The following is a 27,601-nucleotide window of genomic DNA, read 5'->3' as shown; positions in this document are numbered from 1 at the left end:
TCAAAATTGGCAAAGTTACGGGCATTTTTCGAAAGGAAGATTGACTCACTACAGTCTGTTGACTTACTTTCTTTGGCAATTATCTCGAAACTACATTTTTTGACCTGGTACTTTCGAGATCTCAGAAACTATCTACTCATCCGATTGCTTTCAAATTTTTACTGAATATTCTTGAATAATATTAACAATATAGCGTAGGATATTTTTGATAGCTGGATTAGTTTTGTTTTTATTAATGTTTTTGCTTAAAAAAATGTTGGTATAAAATAAAAAAAAAATTTTGACGACTCACCATAATTTTTCTAAAGGTCCAAAAAGAAAACGGCTACGCACAACTTAAAAATAACTTGGTTTTGTATTTTTTTTTGTTTAGGTGTATCATAACCGAGTACCAGATGGGACAAGGAACGCGCGTTTCGTGTGTAGGCCCTCCTCCGTGGCGACCATTATAACGGTGCCATTTATGAATATTTTCAAACAAAAATTTACCATGCTATTCTTGAAATCCTTTTTGATATGGAGTTAAAAAATGAATATATTCCGGCCCATAGCTTTGGATTTATTAACGGCCAATTTCTTCACATAAGTCCTAAGTCAGCTTAGTACCCGGTCTAGCTAGACCAGGTCCTAGCACTAGTACTCGGTCCTAAGGAAAAGTAAGGACCCGAGCATTTCTTCACATATATAGGACCGGATCTAAGTTCACAACGCAGTCCTAAGAATTAATACGTATAAAACTGGTCTAACTGTCATTCTGACAATATTTTGATGTTTAAAATAATTATTTTTGATATTTGAAATAATTTATTTTCATATTTAAGAGATTTTAACAAAATAAAGAAAGAAAAAAAGTAGAAAATAATAAAAGGACTATCAAAAACATTTAAAAACAAATGTGGTCAAACGTAACAAGAAGCCAACAAGCAAAACAAATTCGATTCATTTATCAAGAAATTTAACAAGAATTAATTTATGAATGCTGCATTGTGTGATCTGGGTAATGTTAGCAATTCTGAAATACAGGTCACCAAAAACGAGGAAGGTTTCACACAAGTACTCGAGGTATAAACGGATTGCTAATGTTAATGCAGGAAACCCATATTAAGTTAACGACATTTTCGGATAGAAGTTTGTACCTGCATTATGTACATAAAAAATTAATTTTAATAAAAAGAATAATTTAAAAGAACGCAGTCCTTATATTGTTTTTTTTTTACTAAAATGCAACTCGCAATATTTTATCTTGACTTATAGGCAAGTCCGAGGTATTATTGGGGTGTAAATGGTTCACAGGCCGAGAAATGTAAAGACCATCTTGGTTGTCACTTTTAGGAAGATCGAACTTTTTTGGTACTTCTTCACCAAAAAGTGAAAGAAATTAATAATTAATTTCTCTTAAAAAGAATAGAATCCATTGTTTTTATTCAAGTACTAAGCGCTAGACTACCGATTTTGAGGTCCTAACAAATATTGAGTCCTAACTAATACTCGGTACCAATTTGACAGTACTAGGGCTTAGAACTTTTGTGAAGAAATCACTTGGTACTGATTTGAGTACTAACGATTGGTATAATAACCAGGTACTAGCTGATTTTGAGGAGCTAGCTAGGACCAGGTCCTAACTAGTACTCGGTCCTAAATTGACAGTTTTAGGACCTAGTGCTTGGGTGAAGAAATGAGTTGGTACTTATTTGAGTACTAACTTTAGGACTAGGACCGGTTTTAGCGTTAGGACTCTGTGAAGAAATCGGCCGTAATTAAAATAAAAAAAAGTGCCAGGTGGCCAGACCTCTTTATTTAAGGTGAACTTCATTTCATTTTAATGTGAATGTTCATCTAAAAAAAACGACAAAAAATAAAAATTTTAAAATTATAGTCCCACTTTAGCTTTAGTTGCAGTTTATCATACTTATTTCCAATAGTGAGATAGCACGATGGTCATGCACTCGGGTTTTTATTCTATTTTTTTATTAAATTTTTTCCACTTAAAAATAAGATGATCTCCCGCTTAAACTTAGTGGGAGATCATCTTACTTGCGCATCTTACTTGTCACCTTAATGTAAGTCATCTTAGCAAATGCAGAAATCCGCTTAAATTAAGGTGTAATCCGCTTATTTTTATGTGATCTTTTTTCTCCGTGTAGTAACTCCTAGTTCCCATAGCATCTCATAAAGCGAATCATCACGAATAGCTTCTAACAAAAAAAAATCACAATCTTAAGCTAGAAGTTTAATAATTAGTTAGGGATCACTAATATTTTTCTTCGACTTTCGTCAATTTTATCGAAATCGAGTATTTTTTGCAATTCTGTGGGTAATTTTGCTCTTCAGTTGGTGAAATTGCTCCAATTCTTGTACATGTTGCTTTAATCTTATAAAAACTGAAATCTTTGAACATCTTGAGAAAGTAGTATTTAAAATATATTTAAAATATTTTAAACCCTATTTATTTAAAGGAAAATTCGAAAAATGTAAAATCCAATAGAAATTTCCAAGTAAACACACTCGACAACTTGTTAATGTGGTTAAATATTGAATTCTTAAACAATCTTATAAGGCTTTACTGCACTAATAGATGAAATTCAAAACAAATTTTTTTATTTAAATTGTTATATTTTGTTTAATAATGTAATGGTTAATTTTTTTTCTTGTTTATTTCCGATTAGTTTTAGCCTAACTTTCATCCTTCAATATCTTCGATTCAGTTTTAGGAATCGAGCTATTTTTAACCACCTCTTTATTTTCTTTTTTCTCAAAATCAACTAAGTTTAAATTTCTTTCAACACATTGAGAAAGTTCCATATCCGCTGAAGAAGTATTGACTGCGTTCTTCACAGCTTCAAATTTTGGATGAGTTTTGTCTTGAATTAGATTAAAAATCACTGACTCACTTGTTTGAACATAACATCCCATTTGTCGCAAGAGATTCAGAGCCACATCACGATCCTGATTCAAACGTGAACAACAACAATCTGCCACAACATGAACACTATAATCGTTTTCCATGAAATCCATTGCCGATTGTAAGACACAAACATGTGTTTCCAGGCCAAATATAATCACCTCGATTGGACCTTTTGATACAAGTTCTTCAATGAAACAATGCATTTCTGGCACATACATCGTAAATTTTGTTTTCGGGATAACAGCTAATGCATTGTTTAAGCTTATTTCTTTTACAGTGTTTCCAAGCCCTTTTGGATATTGTTCAGTGACAATCAGTGGAACATCCAATGCTCTTCCAACTTGAAGAAGTTTATTGATATTCTGAACCATGTTACCAAAAAGGGGCATTACATTACGAAATTTTTCTTGAACATCACATAGCAAAAAAAGAGATCTTAAAGGATCCAATCTCTTGTAAGCCATTGGTTTTTTTTTAAAGACCTGTATCAGAATTTCAAATTTTCGTTTTGAATTCTTTTTTTTTTAAATTAATTTTTGAATAGATGTTTTCTTTTTAAAGTTTAATATTTTCAAGGTATTTTTCCAAATCTTTTTTGCTAAGTGTTCAAAAATAGTTTTTCAAGGTTCTATTTTCAATAGGTAAACATTTTGAAGGGTCAAAATAGGTTGGAAAAATATTCAAATATTAAAACTAACAATATTCAAATTTTATCTTAAAAACATCACATCTTTATTTGTTTTTTTTTTTTTTTTTAATAATTTTATTTATACTACATACAAAAATCTTTGTACTCTAGACATTTTTTTTTTGTTTTCAACAAAAGTTAATTAAGTATTTGTGCATTAATGGTTTATTTTTTGTTTCATTACTAATACTTTGAAAGTTTTTTTTTTTTAATGTATACTGAAGTTATCTTTGTTTTTCTGTGGGCTACATTGTTTTAGGTCGATTTATAAAATATTCAATCACAACAGATAAAAAGTATACAACACCAATTGTAATAAAATAGAAAGAATATACAGTATATTGACCGACTACGCTTAGTCCAAATCCAGTCTCTGAAACAACGACAAATGTTAAAATAGATTGCAACAAGAGTGCAACCATTGTATTGATTCCAAATACTAGACCGTAACTCTCCTCTTCTAAGTAACGAGCCACTTCCGCACTAGAACATAGAAGAAATAATCAAAATAACAATTTAATTATTTTTCAATTTTTGTTTAAATATTTTTTTTTAAATTATATGTATTTAATTAAATTAATTTTTATGATTGGTGTCGACGCGGGAATTTCATCCTGTATAGCGGTTCAAATTCTCAAAATCCCCCTATTGGCTTTTATTTTCGATTTAAAATTGCAACAGTAGGGGAGTTGGTGATGGTAGATCAAACTAGAAAATTTAAGTGGCACTCTAGCCATATGACACATTTTTTGTAGGTATTTTTAACTTGCGTGACATTACGATGATAGAGAATGCATAAAAGTGGGTTTTGCAATTCTTTCTGTCTGCCTGTCTGTCAGTCAGTCTGCTAAAATAAAGTTTTTGATATTCGGTCGGGCCATACCCGCTTAATTTGTTCCACTTATTTATAACATTAACGTCGTAAAATTTCAAGTCGATGTCTTAAGTGCAAGAGGGTGCTGATAACAGTTCAATATCTATAGGTTTTGTACGTAATCTTAATTTTTTTTTTTTCAGTTTTTTTTTGAAAAGTTAATAAGCAAAAAGTGGAAATCTGTCTACTATCTCAACAAACAATTTTTCAATATCGATCAGCACCCCCTTCTATAAAAGATAGGCAACTTATAATTCAGCTGTATGATAGGTACTAATTGGATGTGGAACCAAACTCTTATTAACGATACCTGACATACACGGCTGTTCTAATATTCGTTCGAATTTGAAAACGGAAACGAAAGTTGAATCCGTACGGATTGAAAATGGGTGTTCTGATTACCATTCGACTTTTTTGTTCGAGAATATTGTTTTCCGGTAGCTAATTGTTACGCGGATTAAAAAAATTTTATCCTTTTTTAGCTACTTTCGTTTTTCGAAATACCTATAAATTCCCAAAATGTGTTCGAATACGGCATTCGGAACAGCTAAAATTTGAAAACGGGAGAAAATTGAATTCAAACGAAAATGGGAACAGCCGCACAGTGCTGCGACTAGTGGAAAAAAATCAAAAAAAAAGAATTTGCCAAAAATGTGAAGCAAGTATGCCAAATTCAAGGTAATAAGTCTGAATGAATGAATCGGCAGCTAATTTATGATAAAGTTCAATTTTCTGCTGTCAGAGATCCTCAGAAGATCAATAAAAAAAAAAAAACAACTAGAGTAAGATTTGTAGTTACCGGTTAAAAGAGCATTTATTAAAGAAAAAAAGGACCTATGATCATTTTTTTGCTAGGTTCACGTTCAGGAAAGAAAATATAATTATTCTAACTGCATATTTTTTTTTCTACATGTAAATTTAAGTTTTTTTTGAGAGTCGAAATCAAAGCTTCTTTGTACGTGTTAAGTACTAACTTTGATAAGCCATATACTTTGAGAGGGGTCAGATGGGAAAATAGTGTTTTTATTTTAAAAAAAGAAAACAATTATATCTTTTAAAAAATGTAAGTTTTTTCTGTAGAAATTTGCGCTTTCTCTTATAACAAGTGTTTGTTTACGAGTATTTTTTACATAATGTGTTCAGATAGGGAGCTTTGGTGTTTTGTAGTTAATGAAGTCAAAATTAAATATGCAATCAAATTTAGAGCCTTAAAATCAAGAAATCTCAGCAAAACACTTGTTTTTATATTTTTTTCCCGAATTCCCATATATACAAGTTCCTGGATTGAATCATGTATACAAAAGTAGGCGTGGCAGGGGGCGAATAGGGTCGACACTACTATTTTGTGTTTTTGAACTCGCCTAGATAATCAAATTTCTTTAGTTTTATTCAAATTGTGCAAGCCGTTTTCTAGATATAAATATGCACACTCAGAAGTGCGCGTGGCAGGGGGCGTGAAAATTTGTTTGTAACACTTGTTGTTATTACATTTAAAAGCAATTTTTTTTCCAAACTCAACTTATTTTTAAAAATTTCATTTTTTTCCAACATCTCCATACAATCGACGCGCTGTGAGCCGTGATAGGACGGTTTTCTTGATTTCTTATTCTGCAGTAAACAACTAAATCGATTTCAACGAAAAATTTTGTAAGAATAATTTTTAATCGTCCTTAATGTTAGAAAAAAAAAATGTTTTGAATTAAAAAGAAATCGACTTTTACTTTGAAAAATCAATTTTTTGGAAAAGGAACATTCATTTTTGTTTGAAAATTAATTTATTTGTGTTGATTAATATTTATTTTTTATTGGCATACCAATTGTTTTTTTTTTTTGTTGAAAAATTCTAGAAAGTTTTTTTTTATTAAAAATTATTTTTTTTTAAAACGCCTCTAAAAATGTTCATTCATTTATTTTTTCTAAAAATTCTTTAGGGTAATTTTTTTCACTATTGCTCAACTTGAAGCAAACTCTCGAGTTTGCCAACTTGAGAGTTGACTTTAACTCGAGAGTTCAAACGGAAGTTGTAATTTCTTTTTATTCACTAATTATTTTCTCAACTCTCCAGTTGAAGATCTAAAGTTGATCAACTTCAAGTTTGAAAAATATCCCTGGGATATTTATGAAATATGAAACAAAAACTGTCAATTATTTAAATTAAAATTTGAATCTGTCATATCCATAGCATATTTGTATTCTTTTTTGTGTTCAATTTTTCGATTTTTGTTTGCCTTGGGCTTGGAGTATTAATTCGTTGACACAATAACTGCCAACAAAGAAAAATTTAAACAAAAATCTGAAGCAAACTCTCAAGTTTGGTCGGCAAACTTCTACTTTTTAGGGAAGTTGAGAAAACTGGAAGTTGATCAACTCCCGATTTTAAAATCGAAAGTTGAAAACGTCAACTTGGAGTGAATAAAACCGAATTCGGAAGTTGAGAATAAAAAATTCTCAAGTTATGTTCAACTCCGAGAAATTTTGTTTTTGTGGCTGTTTTGGTAGGAAATACCTACAAATTTCGACTGTGTCGGTTTTGTCATCCAAATGGCTGTGTTTCGTCGGTGAATAATAATATTTTTTTTTAAATTCATTATAATTTTTACTCGAGGATACAGAATATCAAAACTCCTTCTGTAAAAAATTCAGAAGTATATGAAATGTGTTATTTAATATCTATAAGACTTTCCAAAAAGGAGTAGGTTATCAATTCGTCTGTATTTTTTTTTTATGTTTATTAGCTCATAACTTTGGACTGAGTGAACCAACTTTGATATTTTTTTTTGTATACGAAAGCTGGTGCCTGCAGTGTGGTTTCAATTTCGTTCAGTTTTTAAAATAGAATCCATGAGAAAACCATAAATCTATCGATCCATTGAAGTCGATTTTGTTTTTTTTTGAAAGAAATATATAATAGTCCTTACCTTATTATTCAAACTATGTCATTTGAGCTAGCAAAAATACTATTTTCTATAAGGATTTTTAAATAAGAAAATTCAATCTAACCATTTCGGATTCAGCAAAATAGTCCTTGAAACATAAACCAAATTTTCTTAAAAAAAAATAATTTTTACCGTAAACATTAAAAAAAGCAAAAGTATTCAACGTATTCCAGAATATAAGTAGCATTTTTATGATCGGAACGTTAAGTAGAACTGTCGTAACACTTTTACGAGGAGAAGAAAATAATCATCCACTATTTTTTAAAGTTAGGAATACATATTTTTATTGCAGCTCCTGGGACCCTAGAAAAAATTTTTTTTAGAGCAAAGGAGACTGGGCATTTTGTCCCATTGGTGTAACACATTGAGACATACATCAAATGAAAGGCCTCGATGAGTGTACATATTATTTTTTACTTGCGATATAGGTACTATAGGGCAAGTTTAGGATTCGTAAAAAAAATCGAACTCGAGATAACAATTTTACATGACATTACGATGATGGAGAATGCCAAAAAAGTGGGTCCCTCAATTCTGTCTGTCTGTCTGTCTGTCTGTCTGTCTGTCTGTCTGTCCGTCTGTCTCTATCTGGAGCTGCAGCCTAAACGAGTGAAGTGATTTTCTTCAAACTTGGTAGTTAGCAGTTTTTGGTGATTCCCTAGAGGGGAAATTGAAATTTTTTTTTTATGACCAAAACTAACGGTACCTGCCATATAACGGAAATAGAAAAGTTAATTTTTTTCAAAAACGGCTCTAACGATTTTGATTAAAATTTTTGTGTGTAATACTACACATAAGGGCCAACTTTTTAAATAAAAAAAATATTTTTTGTACCGTTATTAACGGTACCTGTCATAGAACGGTTTTTTTTGTTTCTGAATATCTCGTACAAAATTAACCCGATTTAAATGAAAATTTTTATACAAAAGTGTGTAAGTAAAGATAATATTAAAATTTTAGAAAATTTTCAAAAAACCCATTTTTGGTTTTTTAAAAAATATTTCAAATTTTTTTTTTGAAAAATCAATTTTTTGAAAACGGATCAATGAAAAATTTTGAAATTTAGTTTTTATGTGTAAATTAATTATTTCTTCAAAATGGCATACCAACTTTTTTTTTGAAAAATGTTAAAAAAATTTTATATATAAAAAATTATTTTTTTAAAAAACGGCTCCTACAATTTTCAAAATTTTTTTTCTAAAAATACCTTTTTATACGAGAAATAAAATGGCATATTTGTTTTTTTTTTTAAGATATTTTAAAACGGAGTTTTATTAATTATAAAAACAGATTTAATTTTTTTATACTACTTATGAAATTTCTTCAAAATATCGAATTTTAAATTTCTTGAATAAAAAGCTTTAACATTATAGTTACTTTAAGCATAAGAGCAAGTACGTGCGACCCCAGTCGTGCAATTTATTTATATGGGATAAATTCTGTATCTCGTGCAGGGAAAGTGCAGTGATGTATTCTATTTTCAAAAATGTATGTAATAAGATTCAGAAAAGTATACATTTTTGACTAGATACTCGATTAACTTGCTCAAAAACACTATAATAACGGTGTTCTATTGGACTAATACATCAACGGCTTTCATTTTCAAAAAAATGCTTCATCGGTTTTTATGGATTTATGAAATGCAATGACAAAAAATGTTTGAGTAAGTATATGATCTTCTGTACTTTGAAGTCGTGTGCGAAACTACCTTGTTGGTTTTAGAATAATTTAAATATACCAAGGTTGTGACTAATTTTTCAAATATGCAACTAAAACTATCTACCTATTAATATTTCATATATAAAAACGTGTTTTCGCATTGAGGTTGTTATTATGGATTTAGCCTTTTCTCCACCATTTTTGTTCTAAAAACACAAACATGTAAAATAACCTTGAATACATTTTTGAACATAAAATGCACCACTGCACCTTCCACGAGATAGGTAGTTTTGTGTCGATTCAAAAAAATAATGCGCTCCTAAGTACATTTGATTGTTATCTCAATGTTTTACATTTATTTTTGAGCATAAAATGCACCACTGCACTTCCCATGCATGAGATAGTCTTGTCCATACAAACAAATAGTACGCCCATTTAGATCTTTCATCTGATGTATGTCTCAATGTGTTACACCAATGGGCCACGTTCCATACAAAAGTGTTCTAAAAACCGAACACTGCGTCATGGGTAAAAAGTAGTGATAGAATAGCCCAATTGAACTTCCAACACCGTTATTATGATGTTTTTGAATCAATTTTATCGAGCATATAATCGAAAATGTATACTTTTATGAATTTTATTACAAACATTTTTGAACATAAAATGCATCGCTGCACTTTCCCTGCATGAGATACAGACTTTTGCCCATACAAAAAAATTATACACTCATCGAGACCTTTCATTTGATGTAAGTCTCAATGTGTTACACCAATGGGCCACGTCCCATACAAAAGTGCCCAGTCTCCTTTGCATATATTTTTTGCTAAGCTACGTTAGTAAATCACAAAACTCAAAGTCTGACAGTTGTCGCCTAGGGTCTTCGAGATGCACTGGGCCCTCAAAGTCCTTTATACACAAATTTGTTTAAAAAAATAAACCAACTCACCCTGAAACGGTAATGGTGAAACCATAGAGTGCCCCGAAAATAACATATCCCGTATACGACCAAAATATATTTGTTGTCCAACATGAAAGAAGCACAGCTCCACCTTCCATAATAGACAATACTGCCAATGCTAATAAGCTCATTCTTGAGTTAAGACGTGCACCATGAATGAAACCAGCTATTAGAGCGAAAATTGCTGCCAAAAGTGTTAGAATTGCATCTACAGCTCCATTCCAAACAGTCTAAAATACATTTTGATAAGAGAAAATTAAAATTAATAAGAATTGAAACTACAAATTTTATACCTCAGGTTGTTCTTCTATTGAAATCCATAGAACTTGAATATATGATATGACTTGAAAATATCCACAAACTCCAACTGCATACCAAATGCTCCATTGAACAACTTTTACATTAGTATAGGCATTTTTGAAGTGTGACCATAGTAGTTGTAGCGGAGGTAATTGTGCTGGTTGACTTAAAGTATTATTAACTGAAGTTTCACTAACAGTTTTACTGCCTTGATGTTGATGTGAATTTGATGCAATGGAAACACTTAACGAAGGCTTCCTGTGGAAGTATATACTTGTTTTAACTTTTGGTAAGCCAAACGCCCAAACGGTAGCACAAATTTGAGCTGAAAAAGGATTAATATTTATTTATCAACGCTTGTTTTTTAAATAAATGAAATATCGTTTAAAATAATTTTGATCACAAAACACAAGCATGTCATCTGATTTCTAGTATGAAAAGGAATTTTTAGAACAAAATATTTGAAAATCGTTAGAGCTGTTTTTAAAACATTAAAAAAAAAGTATGGTATGCCATTTTGAAGAAATAATAAATAAATAATAAACCCTTAAAAACGACCCGTTTTCAAAAATTGATTTTTCAATAAAAAAAATTTGAAATACTTTTTAAAAATCCAAAAATGTGTTTTTTGAAAATTTTCTAAAATTTTAATACTACGGTTAGTAAAACACTTTTGTATAAAAATGTTCGTTAAAATCCGGTTAATCGTGTCCGAAATATTCAGAGACTAATATGAAAATGAATTCTATTGTTACGGCGACTTCTTCAATTCCAAACTGATAACCAGCTTTAATAAACTCGTTCTTAATAAACATAATTATTGAATAACATGAAATGAAAAATGAAAAAAAAAACGAGCAAGTTTCAGTGCAGTCCACAGTGGACAGCAATCGTTATCGAGAGTGATAAATTGTTCTCCTAGTCTAAGATTGCTGAAACTAACATAAGTTTCCAACAATAAGTTTTTGGCAATGTGGAAGAAAATGTCGATTTGCGATGCGAAATGCTTGCAAAGAGATGCTTGATCAGCTTTTTGCTACTTTTCTTAAAGTTTTTGTACATTATGGTCTTTCTTTAATTACGAGTAGGTATTATTGAAAATATTTGCGGAAAGAAGGACATTATAAGGGCAGTTTTGAAAAAGAGGACAATTTACTGTACTCTTTTAGTAAACATATTAAAGAGGACACAGTAACGAAAAAGAGGACTGTCCTCTCAAAAAAAGGACGGATGGTACGATTCAAAAACTATTTTTTTTAAATTTTTTATTTGTAACATTACACACACAAATTTAATTTTGTATTTACGTTATATGGCAGGTACCGTTAAATTTGGAACTTAAAAAAAGTTCGAAAATTTTGTCGTTGTTCGCGCACAACACAGTTATTTTAAATCAATCCTATCCGAAAATTTCGTTGTAATTTTTTGCGACCTAACCGATTTTTTCGCCTTAAATGTTTTGATAGAAAGAAAACAAATATTTTGAAAAAAAAAAAAAAATATCGAGCTGATTCTAAAGTTTCCAAATATTTCCCGATTGCTTGCAAATTTTAAAATTTTATCACCGGTGCAGTTTCTGGAAGCATAAAAACAGGGAAAGAAGAGTTGGTTCACTAATCAAATTTACCTAATGCGTTTACAGGAGACTGGATCAGAATTTTTTTTGTATGACCTCTCTGAGAATACAGATTCTTCGGGTTCAAAAATATTTCCATATTTTGCAACAATGGCCTATTTTTGATTGTTTTAAAAACCTCTAAAAATAGTTATATAGCTGGTGATGTGTCAACCCGTAAATTTTTCAAATCGAGTTAACTCGATCCGAACAGTTAATTTGTCTTTTAACTAAATACGAGTAGTTATATACAGTACGTTCTCGATTAACGCAACTCTCGATTCACGCAACTCCTTGATTTTCGCAACACCTCAATTTTTATCATTGTTGACGCAGTAATCGCAACTCATCTACAAAAATTGACTCGATAAGTGCAACTTTCAATACAAAAATTCGATGAACTGACCAAATTTTAACCTTTATTGAAAAAATGTTGATTGTTCAAAAACTGCGAGATACATATACATATGTACATATGTCAATTTTAAAAATCTAACAAACTAAAAAATCTAAACAAAAATATCACATTTTTTCGAAATAAAATAATTAAAGTAGTATAACTTCCATTTGTTTCGTTTCATATCAATTATTTTTTATTGAACAAAAATTTGTTGCATTAAATATTTTTGTTAGTATTGGTTTTCTGATATTTTCGCTTTTCATCTCAGATTGAGCCTAAAAAATATTAAATCGGTCATTGCAACAACCTCGGTCATTGCAACCACCCTTGTTTTAATTAGTTGCGTTAATCGAGAATGTACTATAAATAAATAAGTTAAATAATTTTTAAATACGTACTTGCTAATGTTATGTAATTCAAGTCTTTATAATTCATGAGTCCCAAATTTAAAACAGTTTGAGCGACTACACTTGCCACAAGTTTTCCACAAAACATTGCCGCTCTTGTGTGTGACGTGACTTGTGGGTAATGTTTTTTATCGACTTTCGCATAGATGTAAGTGAAATAGGCAACTTCAGCTGCCATATAGGTACCATAGAATACTTCAAGAATTTGTAGAGCTAGTAGAGATGTTGTCCATAGAAGCATACTCCAAATGATAACACCGGCAATGCCCATGATTATAATAAGGGGCTTGTATCTGGAAAAATAAGAATATGATTTTGAAAAACAAAAAAAAAAAAATAACTAATTCATTAATTCTGTAAATACATTTTTAGATAGATTATCTATTTGAAAATACATTCTTCTTGGGAAGTTCTTGGCGCAAAATTTTAAAGGATTTAGTAAAATACTAAGGCCTGATTTTTAACTTATTAAATAACTAAAATGGCTTTAGCATTTTACTAAATCATTTTAAATGTTGCGGCCTAAGGTTTAATTTTTTTTATACATAAGTCAATAAATATTGTTTATCTAAAACCACACGTTTTTTGTAAGTCTTGCCTTGTTTTGCATTTGTTAACTAGTTTTGAGATATTTGAACAGCCATCAATAGCTTTGAAAATGAAAATGGCTACATCACGAAAATTGTTGTTCAGTATTGCTTGGCTTTTAAGTATCTTTATTTATTTAATTCGTTAAATACTAACGTTACATTACATCTTAATATTAATAATATTATATTAATCCTGCAGGCCTCTCTATTTGTTAAAAACTCGGCCTGAAAAAAGGCTTGAGTGTTTTCGAGGACGAAATGATTCAGAAACTGTATTCCAATAAATTTAAGTCCAGGTTAGTTTTTAAATTATTTGACTATACTAAGATCGATATCATCTAACAGCTGCTCTTTGGCAAGGCTTGTTGGCTGAGGTCATTTTTCTTCAGCTATTAGGTATAAACTTAAATTTATTAAAGATAGATTAACCTAATTAAAGATATAAATTAAGATAAAACAATCTTTTCAATGAACGAATTCATTCATTAAAATTTATTAGATTGTTTAAATTATTTGACAAAAATAATAAAACTTGTTATGGCACTGGCACTTCATAATCAAGTTTCTATTTACCGATATAGAATAAGAACACAGATAAAAGAGTAAGTACCTATAGAATCTGTGATAAAGAGTTGAAATCTTGATAATTATTTCAATTATAAAAGGTCAGTTATCTGAAGTACTTTACAGTCTTTAACTTGATGTAAATGTTTAATAATTGTACTTCCTTAACATGTAAGTAAGGGTTCCTGTCATGTATTCATAATTAAGATTAAAGTGTTTTATAATAATTTTAAGTAGGCCAAGATTAGATGTCTCGTCTTAATTTATATCATTTCTTTAAGTATGAAGGAAATGAAAACTTCTATCGTAATTATAATTTATATCAAAAAAAAAAAATTTAAAACAATGCATTTTTTGCTGCAGATGTAAAAAAGTGTGTGTTTTTCCTGGAATCCAAGCTTAAATAATTTTACCACTATGAGAAAGCTTACTAGAGGATTACTTAAAAAATTATTGAATACAAAAATTAATTTATTAAAAAACTTTAACCACTTAAATATTTTTCGAAACATTAAGTTCTAATTCTGGCCTTTTGGCCTGGTTCAAGTTCCTTATCCTACTTGATGGCTTTCTCACTTTTAAATGAAAATTTTAAAAGATTGTAGGAGTTAATTCCTAACTGGGTATCTTACATCATGATCTCAAATTACACTGTATAATAACAAAATTTCATGAAGTATTTTAATAATTATTACACTGGTCTGCAAAATTTAACTTTTTTTTACTCCTTCAAATAATTTTTTGATATTATTAAATATCAAGGGGCACGGTAGTGCCCAGCCAAGTTCTCTAGCAACTTTGGCACTACACCCTTATTTACAGGAAACAACTCAGGCCATTTTCGACCCCCCTCTAACTTCCACACCAAAGATACTAGAAATTTCAAACTCGCTTCATTTGTTAAGCTAGTCAAAACAAAACTCCTCACAAAATTTCAGCTTGCTACGATGAGTAGTTTCTGAGATATAGGGCTTCGAAAATCTCAAAAACCGTAACTGACTGACTGACTGACTGACTGACTGACTGACTGACTGACTGATTCACTCACTGACAGATCATCAAAATTATGGAGAACTTCCCGTTATCGTAGAAACTTGAAATTTTACACGGTGATAGGACTTGTGGTGTATACAAAGGAAAAAATCGAAAATTTGAGATTTTCAATTCAGGGGGCGTGGCATCCGCCCATTTCCGCTGAATTTTCATCAAATATTATAGAGCACTTCTGATTATCTTAGAATCTTGAAATTTGGTAGAATGGTAGAGTTGGTTGTTTATACAAAGGAAAAAATTTTAAATTTGAGAATTTCAGTCAGGGGGCGTGGCAACCGCCCATTTCCGCTAAATTTTCATCAAATATTATAGAGCACTTCTGATTATCTTAGAATCTTGAAATTTGGTAGAATGGTAGAGTTGGTAGTTTATACAAAGGAAAAAATTTTAAATTTGAGAATTTCAGTCAGGGGGCGTGGCAACCGCCCATTTCCGCTGAATTTTCATCAAATATTATGGAGCACTTCTGATTATCTTAGAATCTTGAAATTTGGTAGAATAGTAGAGTTGGTAGTTTATACAAAGGAAAAAATTTAAAATTTGAGAATTTCAGCCAGGGGGCGCACAGTGTGGGAATTCGCGAATTTAGCGGAATAAAATTAATAACGCTTGCATTTTAAATTTTGTTGTAGTTTTTTTTTGTGATTAGTTCATTGAATATGTGTATACAATCAAATGTAATTCACATTTTGCTGATATTTTATTTAAGTTTTTGTAAAATGAGCTTTGAAGTGACAGGTTATTTTCACCAAAAAGTACTTTTTTTTTGAAAATCATAATTTACAAAAAAAAACTTTTAAGGAATGATTTATTGTTTAATTTTATGACAAATATGAATAAAATAAAGAAAAAAGTTAATTATTGTCAGAATTGACTAGGTTTTTTGCAAACCGATATGTCAATGACGTTGTTTATGAACTAAAGAAACTATTCTCTAAAAGGCTACTAAAACGTACAAGATACTATTTGAAAGGATGTTTTAAATTATGTAGCTTTATTTATGCACAATCAATGTTTTTTTTAAATTGGTAAGTGTTCTGTCACGAAATTTTTCTGCCATACATCATCAAGGATATCAATAATTAAAAGAACCGTAAACTTCCTGTCGAAAAAAAAATCAGTTTAACTGGAATAGACAATTTGTTTTTACCAATCGTGTTATTCTTGTAAAATAAAAAGCCAATTTGAATTTATTTAATTGTTTTTACTATATGTTTTGTTTTTAATGTAAACAATTTCACCCTTACTAATTCCTTTTTCCACTTTTTCGCAAACTAATTTCATATGCAGTTGAAATTTCTTCAAAGCTAAATGAGTCTAAGAGGCCTTGTACTTTCTTCTCCTTCATTTTTTTCACAGCACTCATTAAATGATTTTCTAGATCTACCCACACTTGCAGAATTCGAAGGGGAAGGAATTTCGTAAAATATTTGCTGTGGTATTACTAAATAGCCACTGAGCCAGGAAGCATTTTTGCATTCAAAGCTTTCACGGTTCCTGTTATTTGACCATAACTGATCTAACTTAAAACAAGTTGTCCTCACAGACGCCTTTAATGATTTAACTGCTTCTTCAGAAAACGTTATGTTACCAAAAACATTTAAAACAAATGACATAACTGCCTCAAAGCGCTTAATTTTTATTTTTGAGACCCAAACATCAAATATGTCCTTCTTTGTTATTTGGAAAGACATTCTTTAAATTATATAATACCGAAATATTTTGTTAAATTAAAAGGATAGTTTGCTAATTATTCAAATAACATACCACATTATAAAAAGACGAAAATTAATACTCCACAGTACATATACACACAATAACAAAACACAGCACTTATAACAAGTAAAATTAATTTTAATACCGATTTTCAAAGTATCAAATATCAAATTTTGTGAAAAATACGCGTTAATTGAGTTTTTTTTAATTAATTTATTTTTATTATTATAATTGGAACACCCTTTATCAGATGTAATACTTTTTTTTTATTAATTGATAGTTTTCGTTTTTAATTTTTAAAATAACTTAATTCTTTTTTTTCTTACTGTTAACTTTGAATTTGAACACCCTGTATTTTTATTGGAACTATTTTAAAATTAAATTCACAAATTTTTTGAACACCCTGTGAAATAAAAAAAGTTTCTAATTCTATAACATTCTTCTTCTAACAAAATACAAAAAAGTTATTCGATTTTTACGGTATGCCATCATTTTTTTTTTTTTATGGTCATTTAGAAAAAAAAAATATATATCATAACAAAATTGGGGTGTCAAATTTTAGTGATTCTTGATAGATAATAAATCAAGCTTTGCATTGAATATTGTCTCTAAGCGGAATAACGCGGAATAACTAAAGTTTTGCTCTCACAAAGGTACAAAAATCGAAAAAAAACACATTTTTTTTAACTTCAATCACCAAAACAAAAATGTAAAACACCCTGAGAAATAAAAAATTACTTAAATAATTATACCTTGATATTTAGAAAATATAAAAAAAATAAAACTTTTATTAAAACGCACACCAAACGCACGAGAAAAAATTAAATGCAAAGTAATCTCTTTCACCAAATAAACAGAAAAAAAATCGCCAACTGCAACTTCGAAGCTATTTATTTTTGTTTACATGATTCCCACCTATCAATGCTTTTGTTATCACTTTCTACAATCTATTAGCTTTAAGAAAAACCGGTTTTGGCATCAAACAAGACAAGTCATTTTTCGAATTAAATTCCGCTAAATTCGCGAAATCCCACACTGTGGGGCGTGGCAACTGCCCATTTTCACTGAATTTTCATCAAATATAGAGATTTTCAATTCTACAGCCTTACCTTGCAAAAAGTAGTGAAATCACAACAAAAACATTACTGTTAAAAAAAGAGCCAAGTTCTCCTATGTTGAAATTATGCTGGCACAAAAAGTACTGAGATGTAAAAGTGTACCAAGTTCTAAAGTTTGGGTTCAAATTCGTATCAATAAAATTTTGATTGTTTACTTGGCAATTTTTGAAATAACTTTAAAAATCGGAAATTAAAAGAAAAATTGTCAAGAGAACAATCAAAATTTTATTGATACGAATTTGAACCCAAACTTTAGAACTTGGTACACTTTTACATCTCAGTACTTTTTGTGCCAGCATAATTTCAACATAGGAGAACTTGGCTCTTTTTTTAACAGTAATGTTTTTGTTGTGATATGATTTTCCTGAATCTAAATCTGGTTTCAGAAAAATTCTATCAGGTACCATTTTGGTAAAAATGATTTTTGAAAAATGTGGGTAGTTTCTAAAAATTCACCCTTTTAGATTCATTTGAACTTGTATAAAATTAAAACTTTTTGTCGCATTGAGCTCAAATTTTGAGAACTTATTCTTCATAATATGACCTATCGATTGACACCAAATATGTCCTTTTACATTAATGTTCACTTATTTTTTAAAATACTGATTGAAAGCAGACATTTCGAAATCCTTCACTTTTTAGTAAATCCTACATGAACAAAAGCACCTTAATTAAGAAAAATGTAAAATATCAATGTCTATTATATTTAAAAAGTCAAATATGTAAAGAAAACCATAATAAAATACATTAAACAAAATTTTTACGTGTTTTGTAATTTTGTATACTATTTTTCTATTTAAAAATATCTTATTTGTAATAAAACATTCGATAAACTGCGTTGTAAAGCTTCAGATTTGTTTCTCCTAGAAACAAAAGTATTATTTTCTTATAGTTTTTGATGTGCTGAGTTAGAATCCGAAGTCAAAAAAAAAATTCTATCACTTCAGGATTTAAAGATATTCGCATTAAAGTATCACAAAATCAAGTTTTTTTTTAGAAAATCTAAAAAAAAACTACTATATCTCAAAAACCGGTCTAACCAAATTTTTTTAAGTTCGGATTCAAAATCAGCACACTAAATTCAATTAGAAAAATATACTTTTGCTCTAGGGAGAAAGATATATTAATTTTTTGAGATCAGTTTCTTTATGGTAGATATGCCAAACCTACTAAACTTACTTAAATTAAGATATCTCGGAGAAGAAAAGAGATATTGAGAAGATTGAAATTGAATTTGAAAGAAAAAAATAAGTTCTTTCAGTAACAATTTTAGTTGAAAAAGATTACATTATGCCAAAATATTTCTTCGAAAACAGCAAAAAAATGGGTTTTTGAGATTTTCTAACGAGAATATCTAAAAAACGTGACGTGCTAGGTCAATTCTGACTTCGGATTCGGAATCAGCATACAAAAATCCTTTACAAAAATATAGTTTAATTTAAAGGAGGATTTCCTTGCAGACCAGTGTTATTAATTATTATTTTTTTATTGGACTTTGTTATTTGCATTTTAAATTTTTATAATTTATTAAATTTAACAGTTATATTGCACTGTTTTATTTTATAAACGGAAAACCTAAACAAATAAATAAATTAAAAACACAGGACAAAGAAAAAAATCAACTAATACCACAGACTCTTTACTTAATGACTAAATTTTGTAATACTAATTTTCTTACCTTAAAAAGTCCGTGACGAGAAAGACTATTACTAGTTGAGCCAAATAGGAATATGTGCCCACAGGATACACTTCCCTATTAACCTGAAATTTTTATAGAACATTAGTTTGACGGCTATTAACAAAAATTGAACGAAACATAAAAACAAATAATATCTACAAAAAAGACATCACATAACTTAATTTGTCAGCATTAATAAATTCTTAGGTAATATGTTGGTTATTTAATCTGCTTTCATTTGATATCTACATACAGAAGTCAAACATCCATAGAGTTTCTAGATGAGACACTGTGGCGTATACGTAATATTTTTGTTCTACAGAAAAACTTAACTGTCACAATGAATCAAAATTACTCACTTTGGATACCAATATTAATAAATGAAATTGGTAAAAAGAACTATAACTTACTAAATGCAAAACTGTATTTTATCTGTTTGAGAAATACGCCATAGGGATAAAACTTCTGCACAATATAATTATGTAAGATTTAATTACATGAAAAAAAAATCATTCTTGGCCGCGCAACGTCCACGTTCCATACGAATTTTGCCATTCTTCTTTTTCTTCAAGTCAGTGAATTCTATAGTATAATATGCAGCTGAAGTGAAACGAAATTATCCATATAAAAATAGTACAACGAAATAGTGGACGAAAATGTTTGATGCTTTTCGTTTTTCAGTACGCAGCCTTAGATTAAGAGCGGAATTCATAGTCGTTACTCAAGTTAAGATTTTTCTCAACTCCAGTAAGTTGAGAAATATTTCAAGCAGTCGGTCAAGGGAATTGAAAATAGGGCTGTCACTTGTGTAAAGAAAAATCATGTCTTGAGGAAAATTTTTTCTCAAACTCGAAAATTTGACTGATTTGAATTAACTGTCATAAAAAATTAACATTTTTTTTAATAATTCAACTTCGGTTTGATTTGTCGCGATTAAACAATTTCTAGAAATATATAAACTCAAACAAATATTCGCGATTCATTTATTTTACTATAAAATAAGTACAAATTTCAATTGGTAAATACAAAAAATCAGACTCTCGCAATGACACTTGCGTTTTAATGTCAATTGACTGAAAAAAACTTAAGCGTTTCCTCAAGTAAAAAAGCCTCCTCAAAGGTTCACTTGAGAAAAATTTCGACTCCAGAGAAGACTATGAATAAGGATAAGCTTGAGCGAGTGCTTAAGATATTTCTCAACTTGAGTGACGACTATGAATTCCGCTCTATGAATAAGGATAAGCTTGAGCGAGTGCTTAAGATATTTCTCAACTTGAGTGACGACTATGAATTCCGCTCTAAGATTCCTGATTTTTGGAGAGTTTTCACTCATTTGTCCCTTACTTTTTATTGTTTTCATTTAAAGGCCTATGTTGGCGGTTTTTCATTGTCAACTCATTTATTTCTTGCTGAAAAATCTATTTCCTGAATGCTGATGTTTCTTCTTAATTTTCTGTTTAATTTATTGTTTGTTTTTTTTTTTTTTTGAATTCAGAACTCTCCAAAATAGAGCCGATATTGTTAGTTTAAAATGTTTATAGCTATCTTGAGTTCTATTTGTAGCATCGTCAAGATTGATGCCTTCAGGCTTAGAGGAAATGTAAGAGCATCAGTCCTTATATTCAGAATATGAATTTGTGTCAATTTAGCCGACTCAAATTAATTGAAAACTCGCAATATTTAACCTCAGGAAAACCATATAAAGCTGCGATTTAAAGCAGCCTTATCTTCTTGATAATTAAAATCATCGCCACGGTATGAAATAGTATCGTGTAAGATTATTAATTTTAATGGTCATATTATAATCTCTGTTGTTCACATTATCTGAATTTAAATCTAGTTGCGATGGAAATTTGATCTACTAATTAACACGTTTATCTTCGAAAAATAAAAAAAACGCCATCAAAATATTTATTGAGAAAAGAATTGAACAATTTAACGAATTTAATACAATAGTATGAAAATTATTTTGAAAAACAATTTTTTATCTACTCTCAAAAGCAAAAAGGTCTTGAAAGGAATCCGATGATATATTCCAGATCTGGGTCTTGTTCCTAGCATAAGGTACATCAATGCTACAACTGCTTGTCTGTATGGGAAGTCACCTTTTTGAATTTTTTCTTTCACAGTTTTTGTGATTTCAGAAGTCTTTGCCATTGGTGTTGAAATTACCTTGCATTCGGTAAATTGAAATTGATCAAGAATTTTTCTCACGTGTGCTGTTTGACTGACTTTCTTCTGTCTTCTTTTTTTTTCAATCTCTTATCCCAAAAAGAAGCAAGCTTTCTTTGAGATGATCTTACACTCTGTTTTCAATGAATGTATTTAGTTCATAAGCATCGGTTGACCCAACAAGCCCATCATCTACCTAAGCATGATTTTCTTTCCGTTTCTCTCCCTCATATACAAACAAGGATCAGTGTCACTTACTGTAAATGAAACTCCAGAAACGCTTGTTCCAACACCTTGATGACTGTTTTAATCCATATAAACATTTTCTAAGCTCACATACCTTGAAAGTACGGTCTTCGTATCCATTAGGCTGTTTCATGTAAATAACTTCTTCCAAATCTCCATACAGGAAGGCTGTTGACACGTCAAACTGGGTAAGATACATCTTCTCGCTTGTAGCAATACTAAGGACTGATCTGATAGTTCCTAATTTCGCTAAATCCTTTGACCACCAGCCTTGGTTTGTACTTGTTGATGCTGCAGTCTCTTTGAATTATAAACCCACTTTCAAGAAATTGCGTTAGCTCCTTTTGGTAAATCTATCATTCTTCAAGTTTGATTTTCATAAAGAGATGTCATTTCTTTTTGAAGAGCTTTCTTCCATTCAGATTTGTCCTTGCAATTAATTGCTTTTAGATAGGTTCAGAGTTTGATGAAAAATTGATGTAAGCCTCTGCTGCCATTAACATAATCGTTCTAATTCTGCGGTTTTCTTAACGTTGATCGTTCTCTTAGATGTTATTTTATTCTTTCTTGCGGCACATTGTTTTCTTCACTTTGAAAACTGTTTTCCTCCCCAGTTTCGTACTCATTTGAATATAAATGCTACATTCTGTATTGTCTGGCATATCTCGGTGTTTTTTGCTGATTAGTTCAATATTTCGAGGGGGTAGTTTTACAGATCTTACACATATAATCGGATTTTTCTGAAACTTTACATCTCTTGATAAGATATATTTGTTTTCGTCTTTGATATAAATCCTATAACGCTCATCACCGTCATATCCTAGATGTCCTTGGTTTTTGTCAAAAATCTTGCAACTAATGCCTCTTTTGAACCAAGTTTTCAGTGTCTTTTATTTTTCTGAAGTTCCTTTCATACATACACAGTTGCATAATCAATTCATCAAAAGTTTTGTCTTCATCTTTGTAAGCAGCATTCAGGTTGATCTGAAAGTTTCCAACGAACTTGGCAAAATATTCAATGCTTTGCATACTACCATGAGATCTCGTAATGCCTGTTCTTTTTTAGCTTTGAGACAACTGTTCAGTTCGTTCCACAAATTTTGCAATATCCATCTATACATCTTGACCTGGATTCCAGTTGAATGCAAAATGATTAGTGCAGATCTCAAACAACTGATCCTTTGAAGTTGCTTGGAATTGTTTCCTCAGGGCATCCTATGTTTCATGTGCGGTTTTTTTTATCCATGATCATTTGTTATACTTCTTCCGTAACCGAGCTTGTTATCATGGATTTCGCATACATAACTAGGGCTGTAAAAGTAACGACAAAATGAGTACCCGCATGTATACGTTACTTTTGATACTAGTACCCGCATCAATAATATCGTTACTCGTTACTTTCGTATGTTTCGCATTTTTCGCATATTTCGTATGTTTCGGGTGTTTCGCATGTTTCGTTACTTTCGTTACTTTCGCATGCTTCGTGTGTTTCGTACATTTCGTATATTTCATGTCTTTGATGCGTTTGGTATGTTTGGTATTTTAAGTATGTTTCGTACATTGGTATAAGGGTGTTAATTTTTTTTTTTTTTGAAAAAAACCAAAAACAATTTCTATAATCTAAGCTACATTTTAAGGTCATAAACATTAAAATTAGTTGCGGCATTCTCATGTAATAAGAGTTTAAAGGTAGCTATATTGAATTTTTTTCGTTTTTGTTTTTAATCAAACGTGGAAACTTTTTTGATTTTTTTCCAAATTTTTAGACAAAACTTGGGTAATTTTTTGTTTATATTCTTTCAGTAATCTTATCACAATTCTTTAGAGACCTTTATTTCAAAAGTGCAACGCGCAGATCTCGAAATATTAACACTTCAATACAACCATGTCGAACAATTTTTCATTTATTTTTTCTATTGAGAGTGATTTTCAAACCTCGTTTTCTCTGCTTTTTTTTGTGTTGAAAATTTTGCACCGAAAATAAACTAATTTTTTGAAAAACCAAAAAACTTTTGTACATTCTTAAGCTAAATATCAACTATTAACACAAAGGCCATAAACAGATTGGTTGCGTCGTGGTGATGAAGTGATGATACCGATATCGAACCGATACGAGATGAGATAAATGCTGTTCAATTCAGAATGTTCTACCGAAGGGAACCGCAAACGAATACGTAAAAAGCGTACTCAGTTTTAGGGAAAATTGCGGAACGCAAATTATTATCCTCATTCCCGAACACGCCCATGTTTCGTTTCCTCCCGGTCCAAACTTAAAAATTGTCATTGCAGCCAACCTAAAATAAAAAACCATTCAATCATTTCATTCAGTCAAATTCATTCCATATTCTCATTCAAAGTTGTCGTCACTCATGTCAGACACCACCTCACCACACACAAGCAAGAAAGTAGTACCTACTTGAAATCAAAAGAAAAAAAAACAAAAACTTAAAACCACGAATAAAACCAAAATTGTAATTATTTGTTTGAATCAAACTAAAGAATAAAATAAATTAAACAAATCAAACAAAGGAAAAGAAAAATTCTTTTTATTAATTACAAAAGGAGAAAACAGAATACAAGTACGGCTATGCCCCAACAGATGCAGTGTACCATTTTGTTTTTGTTTCACATTTCGTATACCTATCCAAATTGGTATTCTAATTGGAATGTATCTACACTACACTCAAACACACTTTCACATATCTCACTCCCACATGTCCATAAAAAACAGGTACGAAAGAGAAAGAAACTGAATTCTTATTTACCCCTTTTGATATACATACACAAAAACAGAACAACAAAATCGTAAAATACATAAATGATGATACCGAACCGATACGAGATGCGAAATAATGCGCACACGACAAATGCAGTGTACCATTTTGTTTTCGTTTCGCATTTCGTATATCCAATCCAAATTGGTATTGGAATTGGAGTATCGTCGTTACTCGTATGTTCCGTATTTTTCGTATGTTTCGCACGTTTCGCACGTTTCGTATGTTTCGCATGTTTCGTTACTTGTTCAGTACCAGTAACGAAACATACGAGTAACGAAATTATTTGGGCAGTAACGTTTCGTTACTCGTTACTGAAGTGAATACCCGCATTTAAGTAACGAATACATACGGTTTCCTACAGCTCTATACATAACTGTTTGCTTTTCTATACAAATATTGCTCTGTTCTCTATAATTGCTGATTTCATCTGCTTTAGCATTCGCTTCTAGTTCTTCCAGCTTCTTCAGAATTCAAAAATCTCAAATCAAAATTTCAATCAAAATCAAAAATTAAGTTTTATTAATATTCCATAGGTTCATAACCTATTGTTTTTAATAGATTGAATATTAAATACATTTTATTTAATTCAGAATGAAAATATTTATTGAGAAACGAATTGAACAATTTAACGAATTTAATAGAATAAAAACATTTTTTAATCTACTCTCAAAAACAAACTTGATTTAAAACATTAAAACTAATTTCTGAAAATGTTAATGTAGAAGTAACACAATAATTAATAAATCACTTCAACATAAGATCATTCAAATAAGATTTGGGAAATGAAATTACTTTCTGTAAACATAAGACAAAACGTTTTGTACCAAAAAAAAAAAGTTGTAGACTGTACCTATTGCATTGCTGATCTATTGCATTGTACTAGAATATATTAACCGAGAAGTCACATTGCTATTATTTTGACTGCCACTATATAACTATATGTGCTTTTTATTCCATGACCTAGAACTTCTACAGCGCAAATGGTTGATTATAAAAATTGTAAACAAATAAATTTTATTTCTACCCCTCCACTATCCAACATAACCACGTGCTGCGCTCAATAATTATGTTATTTCTCTCTGACTAGAAGCACATCTCTTTTATATCATAGACTTTTACAAACTTAACGATTACACAAAATCCTTTCTCTTCAGCATAAAACCACAGTCAGCTGGTGCTAAATCTTATCAATTTGTTCGAGAACTTAAAAATAAAATCGAGTTTAAATTTAACTTACTTGTTCTTGTGTAACATTTCGCCATTCACCAACCAAGTATTCTGTGATATAAGGTTCAGATGGCCGTATCTCGCGGATAAATCCAAAAACGCATAGTAAGCACGAAATCTTTAGCCAAGGTTCCATTTTTCTCGAATTCATTTATATTTTTACTTAATTCTAAGGACAAAAATTAATTCGAAAAGAAGAAACACTTCTTAGGAATATCTATGCCGTGAAATTATCCGCGCCAAGCTAAGAACTTCTCACAATGTGTCAATGCCTCTACCGCACCGATATCAACACTAACCGCAAACCGGCTGATGCGATGAGTTAAATTGAAATCATTCGATGAAATATCGCGTTCTTCAGTTTTGTTTTATTTTCTCCACTCTTGTCATGCAGCTCTTGTGTCGGTCGGTGTCGCCAACAAAAGCAGAGAAGTGCACTATTAAAATATTTCTTTTAACCTTTGGGTGTCTGTCAGATAGAAAAATTGAAAAATCTTATCTAAATGGGATAATTAGTTTTATTTATTTTTCGGAAAGATTACGATTGTTAATTTTTATTTCAAAATAAATTATGCAACTAACACAAAGATTTACACTTATTAGAGTAAAAATTAGCAAAATATATATATCCGAGAATGTATTGAAGCTAAAGAGACGATAGACGTCAACTTAAAAATGAATTTGTTTGTCATGTGCGAAAATTAGAAGTAAAAACAAACAACTGATTCAGAGCAGAGCATGAAAGTAAAGAGAATATACACAAGGTCATGTTAAGTTTCTCTTAATTTGTTGAACTGTAATGTAGTTTAAATACTATTCGAGTAGTAAAAGCAGGGATGTGAATGTGTTCTTTGGAAGCACACTGATTTAATTTGGTAATTCAATAAAACTTTAGTAAATGCGCCCAAAAGAACGAATAGACCGAGAGCCCACAGCAAATTTTTGGAGTGGAGGTATAACCAAAATATGAGTATGCAGATTTATAGCCTTATGCGTTCTAATAACGAATTCAAAAGTCTGGCAGCTTTTAATTGCGGCCTTATATGGTTTTCGGGGGTTTGAATAATAGGATTTTTCCAATTTATATGAGTAGGCCAAATTAACACAAATTTACATTTTGAATGTAAGGACTGATGCTCTGCCATTTCTTCTAAGCCTGAATACCTCAATCTTGGCGATGCGACTAATAGAACTCAAGTTGTAAGCTTTTTAAACTAACCATATCGCCCTAATTCTTAGAAAGTTCTGATTTCGAAAAAAAAAAAACAAACAAAAAATTAAACAGAAAAGTCTCCAAAACAAAGCCGCTTAAAAAGCTTATATCTTGAGTTCTATTGATCGCATCGACAAGATTGATATCTTCTGGCTTAGGGGATATAACAGAGGAACTAATTCCTATAAAAAGATTATGAAATAGTGTGAATTTTCCAACCCCCTGAAAACCATAAAAAGCCGCGATTTAAAGCTGCCAGATTTTTTAATTCGTTATTAGAACGCATAAAGCTATAAAACTGCATACTCACATTTTGGTTATACCTCCACTCCCAAAATTTGCTGCGGGCTCTTAGACTTAGGATTGCCAACTTTTTTTTTAAGAAAGAATAGAGTATATTTGATTTTAGAGGCGAAAAAAAGAGTACATTTGAAAAAAGAAGAGTACCATTTATTTCAAGTATTGAAAATGTATTTTTTTATTCTTCTTGCCGTACATAACATTT

At 30.4% G+C, this 27,601-nt stretch overlaps 2 protein-coding genes across 2 annotated transcripts; both read right to left on the bottom strand.

The window, feature by feature from the left end:
- Window positions 1-2,639: 2,639 nt before the first annotated feature.
- LOC129913954 (isochorismatase domain-containing protein 1-like) lies at window positions 2,640-3,447 on the bottom strand. Its single transcript, XM_055992961.1, has one exon. It carries the CDS (start codon window positions 3,367-3,369, stop codon window positions 2,674-2,676), a length of 696 nt encoding a protein of 231 aa, XP_055848936.1. The 5' UTR covers window positions 3,370-3,447; the 3' UTR covers window positions 2,640-2,673.
- A 231-nt stretch (window positions 3,448-3,678) lies between these two features.
- Window positions 3,679-26,405, bottom strand: LOC129913953 (thiamine transporter 1). The gene is made up of 6 exons (XM_055992960.1): window positions 25,894-26,405; window positions 19,462-19,544; window positions 12,734-13,035; window positions 10,314-10,645; window positions 10,009-10,250; window positions 3,679-4,076 (listed from the first exon to the last, which is right to left on the bottom strand). Exons 1-6 carry the CDS (start codon window positions 26,032-26,034, stop codon window positions 3,839-3,841), a joined length of 1,338 nt encoding a protein of 445 aa, XP_055848935.1. The 5' UTR covers window positions 26,035-26,405; the 3' UTR covers window positions 3,679-3,838.
- Window positions 26,406-27,601: the final 1,196 nt, after the last annotated feature.

This window comes from Episyrphus balteatus, chromosome 3 (genome assembly GCF_945859705.1).
Source record: "Episyrphus balteatus chromosome 3, idEpiBalt1.1, whole genome shotgun sequence".
NCBI lineage: Eukaryota > Metazoa > Arthropoda > Insecta > Diptera > Syrphidae > Episyrphus > Episyrphus balteatus.
This window is presented reverse-complemented; position numbering and strand designations above follow the sequence as displayed.